General features: G+C 40.8%; 1 protein-coding gene across 1 annotated transcript in view; it reads right to left on the reverse strand.

Annotated features, from left to right (window-relative positions):
- Window positions 1–13,048, reverse strand: part of LOC139723220 (codanin-1-like) — a 63,746-nt gene extending 50,698 nt beyond the window's left edge. The window contains exons 1-5 of the mRNA XM_071634480.1: window positions 12,918–13,048; window positions 9,630–10,794; window positions 8,895–9,081; window positions 7,992–8,228; window positions 6,367–6,456 (exon numbers count right to left, since the gene is read on the reverse strand). Of these exons, the coding sequence (XP_071490581.1) occupies window positions 6,367–6,456; window positions 7,992–8,228; window positions 8,895–9,081; window positions 9,630–10,794; window positions 12,918–13,001 (1,763 nt within the window). The 5' untranslated portion in view covers window positions 13,002–13,048. The remainder of the gene's footprint in view (window positions 1–6,366; window positions 6,457–7,991; window positions 8,229–8,894; window positions 9,082–9,629; window positions 10,795–12,917) is intronic.
- Between the last annotated feature and the right edge of the window lie 728 nt (window positions 13,049–13,776).

Consider the following 13,776-nt stretch of genomic DNA (forward strand, 5'->3'; position numbering starts at 1 on the left):
GGGAATAAAAGGGTTATACAAAACTGTCTTGCCAAATGAAAAGGGTTTACACAGAGCAGGGAATAGAAAGGATATACAAAATGTATTGGCAATTGAGAGGGTCTACAGTGAGCTGGGAATGAAAGGGTTATAGAAACTGCCATGCCAAATGAAAGGGGCTATACTGAGCTGGGAATAAAAGGATTATAGAAACTGCCATGTCAAATGAAAGGGGCTATACTGAGCTGGGAATAAAAGGGTTATAGAAACTGTCTTGCCAAATGAAAGGGTTTACACAGAGCAGGGAATAAAAGGGTTATAGAAAATGTATTGGCAATTGAAAGGGTCTACACTAAGGTGGGAATGAAAGGGTTATAGAAAGTCTCCTGCCAAGTGAAAGGAGCTATACTGAGTTGGGAATAAAAGAGTTATAGAAACTGTCCTGCCAACTGAAAGGGGCTACATTTACTTGGGAATAAAAGGGTTATAGAAAATGTATTGGCAATTGGAAAGGGTCTACACTGAGCTGGGAATAAAAGGGTTATAGAAATTGCCATGCCAATTGAAAGGAGCTATACTGAGCTGGGAATAAAAGGGTTATAGAAACTGCCATGCCAAATGAAAGGAGCTATACTGAGCTGGGAATAAAAGGGTTATAGAAACTGCCATGCCAACTGAAAGGGGCTACATTTACTCGGGAATAAAAGGGTTATAGAAAATGTATTGGCAATTGGAAAGGGTCTACACTAAGCTGGGAATAAAAGGCATATAGAAACTGCCATGCCAAATGAAACAGGCTATACTGAGCTGGGAATAAAAGGGTTATAGAAACTGCCATGCCAAATGAAAAGGGCTATAATGAGCTGGGAATAAAAGGGTTATAGAAACTGCCATGTCAAATGAAAGGGGCTATACTGAGCTGGGAATAAAAGGGTTATAGAAACTGTCTTGCCAAATGAAAGGGTTTACACAGAGCTGGGAATAAAAGGGTTATAGAAACTGTCCTGCCAAGTGAAAGGGGCTACATTTACTCGGGAATAAAAGGGTTATAGAAACTGCCATGTCAAATGAAAGGGGCTATACTGAGCTGGGAATAAAAGGGTTATAGAAAGTCTCCTGCCAAGTGAAAGGGGCTACACTGAGTTGGGAATAAAAGGGTTATAGAAACTGTCCTGCCAACTGAAAGGGGCTACATTTACTCGGGAATAAAAGGGTTATAGAAAATGTATTGGCAATTGGAAAGGGTCTACACTGAGCTGGGAATAAAAGGGTTATAGAAACTGCCATGCCAAATGAAAGGGGCTATACTGAGCTGGGAATAAAAGGGTTATAGAAACTGCCATGCCAAATGAAAGGGGCTATACTAAGCTGGGAATAAAAGGGTTATAGAAAGTCTCCTGCCAAGTGAAAGGGGCTACACTGAGTTGGGAATAAAAGGGTTATAGAAACTGTCCTGCCAACTGAAAGGGGCTACATTTACTCGGGAATAAAAGGGTTATAGAAAATGTATTGGCAATTGGAAAGGGTCTACACTGAGCTGGGAATAAAAGGGTTATAGAAATTGCCATGCCAAATGAAAGGAGCTATACTGAGCTGGGAATAAAAGGGTTATAGAAACTGCCACGCCAAATGAAAGGGGCTATACTGAGTTGGGAATAAAAGGGTTATAGAAACTGCCATGCCAAATGAAAGGAGCTATACTGAGCTGGGAATAAAAGGGTTATAGAAACTGCCATGTCAAATGAAAGGGGCTTTACTGAGCTGGGAATAAAAGGGTTATAGAAACTGTCTTGCCAAATGAAAGGGTTTACACAGAGCTGGGAATAAAAGAGTTATAGAAAATGTATTGGCAATTGAAAGGGTCTACACTAAGCTGGGAATAAAAGGGTTATAGAAAGTCTCCTGCCAAGTGAAAGGGGCTACACTGAGTTGGGAATAAAAGGGTTATAGAAACTGTCCTGCCAACTGAAAGGGGCTACATTTACTCGGGAATAAATGGGTTATAGAAAATGTATTGGCAATTGGAAAGGGTCCACACTGAGCTGGGAATAAAAGGATTATAGAAAATGTATTGGCAAATGAAAGGGTCGTCACTGAGCTGAGTACAGAAGGTTTATGGAAATTGTCCTTCCAAATGAAAGGGTCTACACTAAGCTGGGAACAAAAGAATTATAGAAAAGATATTGCCAAATGAAAGGTCTTACACTCAGCTGGAAATAAAAGGGTTATAGAAATTGCATTGGCAATTGAAAGGGCCTCCACTTCGCTGGGGATTAAAAGGCTACAGAAACAGGCCTGCCAAGTACAAGGGTCAACACTGAACTGGGAATGAAAAGGTTAATAAAAACTGTAATGTCAAATGAAAGGGGCTACACTGAGTTGGGAACAAAAGTGTTATAGAAAATGTATTGGCAATTGACAGGGTGAACACAGAGCTGGGAATAAATGGTTCTTTAACTGTCTCGCCAAATGAAATGGTTTACACAGAGCTGAAATAAGAGGGTTATAAAAACTGTAATACCAAGTGAAAGGGTCTACACTGAGCTGGGAATAAAATGGTTATGTAGAAACTGTCTTCCCAAATGAATGGGTAAACACAGAGCAGGGAATAAAAGGATTAAAAATAATGTATTGGCAATTGAAAGGGTCTACACTGAGCTGGGAATAAAAGGGTTATACAAAACTGTCTTGCCAAATGAAAAGGGTTTACACAGAGCAGGGAATAGAAAGGATATACAAAATGTATTGGCAATTGAGAGGGTCTACAGTGAGCTGGGAATGAAAGGGTTATAGAAACTGCCATGCCAAATGAAAGGGGCTATACTGAGCTGGGAATAAAAGGATTATAGAAACTGCCATGTCAAATGAAAGGGGCTATACTGAGCTGGGAATAAAAGGGTTATAGAAACTGTCTTGCCAAATGAAAGGGTTTACACAGAGCAGGGAATAAAAGGGTTATAGAAAATGTATTGGCAATTGAAAGGGTCTACACTAAGGTGGGAATGAAAGGGTTATAGAAAGTCTCCTGCCAAGTGAAAGGAGCTATACTGAGTTGGGAATAAAAGAGTTATAGAAACTGTCCTGCCAACTGAAAGGGGCTACATTTACTTGGGAATAAAAGGGTTATAGAAAATGTATTGGCAATTGGAAAGGGTCTACACTGAGCTGGGAATAAAAGGGTTATAGAAATTGCCATGCCAATTGAAAGGAGCTATACTGAGCTGGGAATAAAAGGGTTATAGAAACTGCCATGCCAAATGAAAGGAGCTATACTGAGCTGGGAATAAAAGGGTTATAGAAACTGCCATGCCAACTGAAAGGGGCTACATTTACTCGGGAATAAAAGGGTTATAGAAAATGTATTGGCAATTGGAAAGGGTCTACACTAAGCTGGGAATAAAAGGCATATAGAAACTGCCATGCCAAATGAAACAGGCTATACTGAGCTGGGAATAAAAGGGTTATAGAAACTGCCATGCCAAATGAAAAGGGCTATAATGAGCTGGGAATAAAAGGGTTATAGAAACTGCCATGTCAAATGAAAGGGGCTATACTGAGCTGGGAATAAAAGGGTTATAGAAACTGTCTTGCCAAATGAAAGGGTTTACACAGAGCTGGGAATAAAAGGGTTATAGAAACTGTCCTGCCAAGTGAAAGGGGCTACATTTACTCGGGAATAAAAGGGTTATAGAAACTGCCATGTCAAATGAAAGGGGCTATACTGAGCTGGGAATAAAAGGGTTATAGAAAGTCTCCTGCCAAGTGAAAGGGGCTACACTGAGTTGGGAATAAAAGGGTTATAGAAACTGTCCTGCCAACTGAAAGGGGCTACATTTACTCGGGAATAAAAGGGTTATAGAAAATGTATTGGCAATTGGAAAGGGTCTACACTGAGCTGGGAATAAAAGGGTTATAGAAACTGCCATGCCAAATGAAAGGGGCTATACTGAGCTGGGAATAAAAGGGTTATAGAAACTGCCATGCCAAATGAAAGGGGCTATACTAAGCTGGGAATAAAAGGGTTATAGAAAGTCTCCTGCCAAGTGAAAGGGGCTACACTGAGTTGGGAATAAAAGGGTTATAGAAACTGTCCTGCCAACTGAAAGGGGCTACATTTACTCGGGAATAAAAGGGTTATAGAAAATGTATTGGCAATTGGAAAGGGTCTACACTGAGCTGGGAATAAAAGGGTTATAGAAATTGCCATGCCAAATGAAAGGAGCTATACTGAGCTGGGAATAAAAGGGTTATAGAAACTGCCACGCCAAATGAAAGGGGCTATACTGAGTTGGGAATAAAAGGGTTATAGAAACTGCCATGCCAAATGAAAGGAGCTATACTGAGCTGGGAATAAAAGGGTTATAGAAACTGCCATGTCAAATGAAAGGGGCTTTACTGAGCTGGGAATAAAAGGGTTATAGAAACTGTCTTGCCAAATGAAAGGGTTTACACAGAGCTGGGAATAAAAGAGTTATAGAAAATGTATTGGCAATTGAAAGGGTCTACACTAAGCTGGGAATAAAAGGGTTATAGAAACTGCCACGCCAAATGAAAGGGGCTATACTGAGTTGGGAATAAAAGGGTTATAGAAACTGCCATGCCAAATGAAAGGAGCTATACTGAGCTGGGAATAAAAGGGTTATAGAAACTGCCATGTCAAATGAAAGGGGCTTTACTGAGCTGGGAATAAAAGGGTTATAGAAACTGTCTTGCCAAATGAAAGGGTTTACACAGAGCTGGGAATAAAAGAGTTATAGAAAATGTATTGGCAATTGAAAGGGTCTACACTAAGCTGGGAATAAAAGGGTTATAGAAAGTCTCCTGCCAAGTGAAAGGGGCTACACTGAGTTGGGAATAAAAGGGTTATAGAAAACTGTCCTGCCAACTGAAAGGGGCTACATTTACTCGGGAATAAATGGGTTATAGAAAATGTATTGGCAATTGGAAAGGGTCCACACTGAGCTGGGAATAAAAGGATTATAGAAAATGTATTGGCAAATGAAAGGGTCGTCACTGAGCTGAGTACAGAAGGTTTATGGAAATTGTCCTTCCAAATGAAAGGGTCTACACTAAGCTGGGAACAAAAGAATTATAGAAAAGATATTGCCAAATGAAAGGTCTTACACTCAGCTGGAAATAAAAGGGTTATAGAAATTGCATTGGCAATTGAAAGGGCCTCCACTTCGCTGGGGATTAAAAGGCTACAGAAACAGGCCTGCCAAGTACAAGGGTCAACACTGAACTGGGAATGAAAAGGTTAATAAAAACTGTAATGTCAAATGAAAGGGGCTACACTGAGTTGGGAACAAAAGTGTTATAGAAAATGTATTGGCAATTGACAGGGTGAACACAGAGCTGGGAATAAATGGTTCTTTAACTGTCTCGCCAAATGAAATGGTTTACACAGAGCTGAAATAAGAGGGTTATAAAAACTGTAATACCAAGTGAAAGGGTCTACACTGAGCTGGGAATAAAATGGTTATGTAGAAACTGTCTTCCCAAATGAATGGGTAAACACAGAGCAGGGAATAAAAGGATTAAAAATAATGTATTGGCAATTGAAAGGGTCTACACTGAGCTGGGAATAAAAGGGCTATACAAAACTGTCTTGCCAAATGAAAAGGGTTTACACAGAGCAGGGAATAGAAAGGATATAGAAAATGTATTGGCAATTGAGAGGGTCTACAGTGAGCTGGGAATAAAAGGGTTATAGAAACTGCCATGTCAAATGAAAGGGGCTTTACTGAGCTGGGAATAAAAGGGTTATAGAAACTGTCTTGCCAAATGAAAGGGTTTACACAGAGCTGGGAATAAAAGGGTTATAGAAAATGTATTGGCAATTGAAAGGGTCTACATTAAGCTGGGAATAAAAGGGTTATAGAAAGTCTCCTGCCAAGTGAAAGGGGCTACACTGAGTTGGGAATAAAAGGGGTATAGAAACTGTCCTGCCAATTGAAAGGGGCTACATTTACTCGGGAATAAAAGGGTTATAGAAAATGTATTGGCAATTGAAAGGGTCTACACTGAGCTGGGAATAAAAGGGTTACAGAAAATGTATTGGCAAATGAAAGGGTCTACAAAAAAAAAACACCAATAAATATCTCTTTACAGTAATCTATTAAATGATTGCTTCAAAGAAAGAATCGACATAATGTGTACCAGTATACTATAAAGAGCTTTATGAATAAACTGTGTGCACTTTTTCCTCCCCAGCTGAAATACAGAAAATTAGCAAACTAGTAAAATGTCAGCCCACTGACAAATCATATGTTTGATGTGGACTTTTTTTGGCGTCAAGTCAGATGTTTGCTTTCTGATTGCCATGTGGTTTATACTGTTAAAGAGAGTAGCTCCACTTCAGTTGGTGGCACTGATGTTCCAGCTTACCTTATCCTATGACACAGCTTGTCCTGCATCTGCCAGCCTGGTTTGCTGTGGTTTTCCTCCCAGTCTCGCACAAAGCCGTAGAAACTATCCCTGAAATAATGGAAACCAAAACAATATTTCAAGAAAACAGAAAAACAGAAAGGAAAATATGAAAAAAAAAAAAAACTAGGGTAACCTGATTGCACGCAGACAGATTGATTCCATTGTACAGACAGCTGGGTTGCCTCCTCTTTCTCACGCTATATTTGGACCTTCATTTACTTTTCAGAGGAGCTGATAGATTTTGACCACATACCATAAATATATCTTGGGGATTGACAGTTAACCCTTTTGACCACAGAAAATATTTCCCCAATTCATTCTTATTCATAATTTCATACAAGATTTTCATAACCCTTTGTGTGGAAGCTACATAACATGCAGCCTGAAACGACATTTTCAGCTCCAGTAATATCAGCTAGCTTTCACATCAATTTTTGATATCCTATCAATATCATTTTACACAAATAGTTGCTAATTATTTCCATCCCTTCTACATTTTTATTTTTCATCATCATTTCATGCAAATAATGTCTTTCTTTGTCCCATATCATAAATCATAGGACATTCTCAGAGGAGGTGCAGGCATAAATGACATCTTTAGCCCAGGTCCAGTGACGTTGACAAATTTTGCCCAAAATCTTACCAGTGCATCTGCACCTCATGTAGCAGTCTTGGATCAACTACCACGAAAATCCAATGTAAGTTATTTCTCAACTGTGTTAACAAGATTTTGGGTGTATGGATGGACAGGCAGACAACCCGGGAACATAATGCCGAAAGTACTCAGTTGGGATTAAAGGCAGAAGATAGAAATTATCAGGCCAAAATGACCATTTCTAGGTTGCTGAATTGTGTACTTAACTGATACAGAGTCTGTTTCACTTTTGGGAAGAAATGTTATGTAAAACCCCTGCAAATCACTTTTACTAATCAAATGAAGTGCAATTCCATAGTGTTCATTTACTGGTACTCCTATTACTCTGCATGATTCAGGAGGGAGACTGTAATCGACACTACACACTGCAAGCCTTTGGAACTTGTGTCACACTGCATGACATGCATAGGTTCATTTGTGTGATCACTGCCCCCAGAAAACATACTGTATGGTCAAAAATAGTGATGCACCGTATGTGGAAACAATATATTTCACACGACTTACTCTCCATCCATCCAATCTCATTCAAAACATTCAAAATGTCAATATTATAGAATAAAATATTTTGAAATGTCATAAAACAGAGGTAACTGCTACATGACTGTATGTATCCTCAAATTGTGCCAATCAGTGAGCACTCTACATACAATGCATAACAACCTTGCAATCAATTCTCTGAGACATTAAGTTTCTGAAGTATAAAGCAAAGCATAGAAAGAGTTTCATACATTGTTACTTTTGATATAACCGCTTATAATCGATGGTTAACCAGGAATACTGTGTTTATCTGATGTTGCTGACAATAGGTATGGAGTCCATAGTATATTTTCACTCACACCAGTCTTGTGGTACTGCATCTGCCACATTCAAATTCAGGGGACAGATTAAACAGCAATGCAGGAATGTGGAGCAGCCATGCATTACTAACCTGTGCTTCTTGAAACTATGGAAGGAGGCATCACTGGGGAAGTTCTGCCTGTTGTCGGTGTCGGCCAGGAACGGCACCACCTGCATTGGGGACGTGATGGCGGTCTGGAGGCCGAAGCTGGCCGGACAGCTGCTGGTGACTGCCTCCAGCTCCGACTTCAGCTGGGGCTTGAACTGAGAGACCACTTGGTTCTCCGCCAGGAGCCTAAGAGTGCTCCTGTCTAACAGAGAGAGTAGCCTGTGGGAAACATGTGAATTGAAGTCTGTCACAAAGATCCATATGCCTTTGTGTTGGTTGATAAATTTCAGTGTGAAATATATCTCTCTTGCTTATGTTTGAGTCACCTTGCATGCAGCATGACTGCACTTACCCTCAGAAACCGTTTCTTGACTCCTGTGATCAGTGTACCCGTATTTTACGTCAACGGGAGAAAGTGAATAAATATTCATGAGAAATGTGCTGATCCTTTTCACGTGGCATGTTTGGATTTAGCAGAGTTGTTATAAAGAGTGAACTATGCAACAAATCAAGGAAAAGTCTGAAGCATTATGACAGCTGTGATCGGAAAGCAGACCAATACATCTTCAATTTTGGTGCATTATCAAAAATGTTATGTCCACACAACTTCTGGCCAAGTCAAGAAATTTGTATATCAATGATATTTGGTGTGACTGATCAAGTTTCAATGGAGGAGACAAGGCCACACATAATCTTTGGTAGCAGTACGAAATATATTTTCCTGATGATTTAATACAAGCATCTATGCAATGGTTTACAAATAAATCATGCACTGGTACTACTACTCCAACACACAATAAGAGAATTAGACTAGCACTCAATATTTGCAATGTTAATTTAAAGGATAACGAAAAATTTTAATTTTGATCAATGATGGAAATTTACCCAATGAGTCTGTCAAGCACGGATGCTGCAAAGTAGACACAGTTGTGGATGGAAGAAAGATAGTTGACGTCTTCCATATCATCATCCAGGGACCGGATACCATCCTCCTCATCTAGTTTGCTTCCTTTTGCTGTCAGCAGCTGGATGAGGAAGTAGAGCTCCACCGCCAAATTTGGTACCAAGCTCTCTGATGTGGGTGAAAATGATTTTAATTTTAGTCTGAGAAAAGTGGATTCCATATATTTTCATTCTACACATCTGTCTTACAGAAAACCAAAGACCACACACAAAAAAACAACAAAAGGCAGCATCTTATTCATTTCTAAGTCAAATGCACTGTCATAGAATTCCACATATTTATATGCACGTCATTACTGTAACAAAGATTTCACATTTGCACATTTTCATTGTTACAGAGATTCCACAAATATGCAGAGACTATATGGCCCGAATTCACGAAGGTGGTACGATCTTTTGGTTTAAACCATGGACAAATGTTTGGGGCGCCAAGTGTCTCATGGCCTATTTTGTTACGAAATGACCATTTCGTTCGTCGACGAAATGATCATTTCGTTGACGAAATAGGCCATGCAACACTTGGCACCCCATACCAAACTACGATCTTTGTCCATGGTTTAAGCCATGGACAAAGATTGTACCACCTTTGTGAATTCGGGCCTATATGACTAGTTGCATCAGACATACATAAGTGTACAGTATATGTATGTACACTACCTTGAAGGCAAGATGCATACAACTCTGCTATAAGATCCAGCTTGTCCTGATGCAAAACTTTCTCCACGTCAGGCTGTACTGCATCTGTCATGCTGGACACAGAGTTGCTGCGGAGAAGCTTGGTAGGGGTCTGGGGAGGGAGCCCCCTTGGGGACTGGGCCAGAGCATTGATGGACGGAGCACCGCTTTCCGACTGAGTCCTCTGCCGCAGCCTCTCCTGCTTCAGCAGCTCTCTCTCCTCCACCAAGGAGCTCTTGGTGGAGTCCGCACTCTTGTCAGCCTCCACTCTCTTGCTGACTGGTGGGTTGAAGGCATTCTGCTGATTGCTGGACACATCAAACACGCTCTTCTGGCCCTCACCTGAGGAAGAGACTGGAGCGAGGAACACAGTTTTTCTGCTGCTGTTGCTGCTGCTGCTGCCATTTCTGACCGATGTCAGTGCAGTCGGAGTTATCCTTCGCGTGGGAGGTGTGTTCTGCTTGGAAGGACTGCCTACTGGAGGAAAATCGGAGGAACTCTCTAGGTCAAATATGGGAGGAGGCTTGGCATCCATTTGCTTCCACTTGTGACCCTTTGAACCAGACCCGTCTTGCTTCCCTCTCCCTCCAGAGCGGCGCTTGTTGGAAGAGCCCTTCTGTGAGGAAGTGTTGTCAAAACTGGAGTCACCAAAGGGACTCTTTCTGTGCCGCCCTCTGGTCTGGCTGTCTGGTGTCACCATGAACTGAGCCAAGGTCAGCACGTCATCCTTCCGCGATCCTGACCCAGGTGTCTTCTTCCTGGAGCTGTTGTCTCCACCACTCATTGAGACATTCCTACTTGGCTTGCCATCACTCCTGGGGGTGGGAGTGCTCACGGAATAATTACCATCCGACTGACACCGCTTTGAGACGGGTGTAAAATCTTTATCTGACCAACCAGAAGTGTTGGCATCTCCAGCAAAGAGTTGTGTTCGATTGACCTTTGATCCAGCCCTGTGTTGAGGTTTATTACTAGGAGCTCTTTTCAATTTTTGCAAGCTACTAGGAGTCCTTGCTGGAGATGAAACAGTTGCTGAACCACGACATACCAGATGATTTGTTTGATCACGAAGGCTATTAATGAAATATGACAAAAATTCCGTCGCTTGCAAATTGGTGTCTTTGAGGACGTCTCCAGCTCTATTATTCTATAGAAAGAAAATCAGACATACATTGTACAAAGTAACTTTTAAGATTCTCTTTTGTTAATCATCAATGTTAACAAAATACAACAATTAATGATGATTACTCGGTCTACACCTAAGTAAACTTTACCTCAAGGAAGAGAAAGTATATTCTAATAAATTTAGCTTGTTTGATTCTCATTCAACATCAACTTGTAAATTGTCTGGTAGATCTAACTCTTTAATTTGGCATCATTTACCTCGACAGAAAAATCCCGCTGTCCGGAGAAGCTTTATAACATTTTTTTAAACTTTATCCAACAGTCCTCCTCCGCCGGAAGAGATTCTGAGAAGTCGGTCAATGTGTACCGAGCATACAGAAGCAGCTGAAAAAGTGCAAATTTAGACTTCTTAAAATTCACTTGTTCACAGCAAAATCCCAATCCCAATCACATCAAATCACATCACATCTGATACAGAAGTAGAGGACTGGTCCTGTAGTATTCCGGTGTCAACATAGAAGAATTAACTTTAACTTCATTGCTTTACGTGTGTTGAGGAGCAGAGGTTTTGAATTTCTCCCCCCCCCCCCTCTATTTTAATACCATTCCAGTAAATTATAAAAAATCATTAATTGAAGAAACTTCAACACTAGAAGTAGAACTAGAAGAAGGCAATCTGTTCCAGTCGGCAACAGTCTGGGTAAAAAAAAAAAACTTACTTCGCAATGAATGCAATTCTAACTGTGAGCATTTGGTTAAGAGGTCACTTTTGAATTTACATTGCGTGACCTCTTGTTGACAAGCGCATGGCTAGTTCGAAAAACGTGTTACCAGAAATCCCCTTCTTTCCATTCAGCAACTTAGAAACGGTAATCGTATCTCAGTTCGGGAAACCCACTCACAAGGGGGGCCCCTCCTTATAAGTAACCCGTCCCCCTTATAAGTAACCCCGTCCCCCTTATAAGTAACCCCCGGGGCACCCCTTATAAGGAGTCTCCACGCTTTTTTGCAATGCAACGCGAAAATGAAAGGACTGCAGCAATTCGCTTGATTATGTCCATAAAGCTTCACAAGTTTCCTAGTTACTCACGAAATTTGAGCAAAATCGGTTTGAGGCATCATATCTAAAATCATGGATTTAAATGCGATGTCAAACGACCCATGCGAATGCTGACATGCGAGCGATTACTGGCGCGAGTGTCGCCAGGCGCGGCGGCGCGGCAATGCTTGAGTGCAGACGTGGCGACTGAGTACATGTACACAGTCGCCACGTCTGCACTCAAGCATTTGCCGCGCCGCCGCGCCTGGCGACACTCGCGCCAGTAATCGCTCGCATGTCAGCATTCGCATGGGTCGTTTGACATCGCATTTAAATCCATGATTTTAGATATGATGCCTCAAACCGATTTTGCTCAAATTTCGTGAGTAACTAGGAAACTTGTGAAGCTTTATGGACATAATCAAGCGAATTGCCGCAGTCCTTTCATTTTCGCGTTGCATTGCAAAAAAGCGTGGAGACTCCTTATAAGGGGTGCCCCGGGGGTTACTTATAAGGGGGACGGGGTTACTTATAAGGGGGACGGGTTACTTATAAGGAGGGGCCCCCCTTGTGAGTGGGTTTCCCGAACTGATCTCCTCTTTGTCCCCTGTACGCTACCTGTAGGCTGTAAACTTAAGTGTAATGACTAGTAATGTACATGATGTAGATTCTATATTGAGTGCACTAGAGCTAACTTGTTAGAGTTTTACAATTAATTAACTTAATTTTAATGATATTGGTAGCAGTTAAGCATTTTGAGGAATCGCGAGTAGCTCTTCTCTGCACTCTTTAATTTTTGTCAGAGGGATGCTACAGTCACTAACCACACAGGCCGTTAGATCTCAAAACTTTATATATGTATCATTCTTTAGACTTTACATCATAGACAGTTAATCAAATATCAGGTGCAGATTAAAGAGCAGTTGTAAACGCGCAGTTGTAAATTTACGTACGTGGCAAGCACCTGGTCACAAATTTTAGAATATGTGGGACTACTAATTTGCGTGTTAACTACAGGGCATTCCATATTTAATACATTTTCTACTTTAAAAGTGTATAAACATCACCATACGAGGAAATGAACGGTAATAACAAATTGTACTTACAGGGTAGCTCCCATTAATCAACCATGGTACAATATCTTTGATTACAAGCTTTTTCGCAAGGATTTTTTCTAAGATCACCGCCATTTTTAAATCTCCTTCGCATCATCTCACACACACGGCGCGGCAGTCCGCAACGCAAAGCATGCAAAAAAAGTTTGTGCGTAGAATGGTACCCGATTGTAAATAATACTCTTGTCACTACCAACGTGCACTACATACACTCTTTCTGATAAAACTGGGAGCACAGTCTGGTTTGAGTATCTTTCGCGCGCCGCAAACGGGTTTACAAAAGATAAACACGTCCTGGCGAGTCGAACTGTCCGTCGAAATGCTGGCCTGGTTGACTGACTGAAACTTCAAACTCCGACCGCGTAACAATATTTCACAAGCTGTAACCACGTTAGAATACATCTGACAGTGTTAATTCCAAGCTCGAAAACAGAAATCTTTCGGGCCAGAAGCTTCGACTTAGCTTTAGCGATATTTCCAACAGTGTCGTAGGTGTCAACGTGTTGAATCATGCCTAAACGAACGAATCCCTTTGGATCGGATTATTCTCCTCTTCAAATGAAAATACACGTGACGCAACGAGAAGTGAACATGGGTGTCAACAAAGAAAAAAATATGAAATCCGTATACGGTAAGACTGCCATGCCCATACCATAGATCTAACGTTAAAGATTTTCTTTTTTTTCATAACTGTTAGAGCTATACAATCGAACTAAATTTAGACTAGCTAGGATATGTTCATGGTGATATTTTGTAATAATGGTAAGATGAATGAATATTGTTTGAAGTCATTATGAAATTGACATTGTATTTAATTGATAAGCCCAGCTGGGAAAAAGAAAAAAAAAAG

The sequence above is a fragment of the Diadema antillarum genome, unplaced genomic scaffold (genome assembly GCF_040938485.1).
Source record: "Diadema antillarum isolate AM-2024a unplaced genomic scaffold, OU_Dant_1.0 scf00000183, whole genome shotgun sequence".
In the NCBI taxonomy this organism is placed as follows: Eukaryota; Metazoa; Echinodermata; class Echinoidea; order Diadematoida; family Diadematidae; genus Diadema; species Diadema antillarum.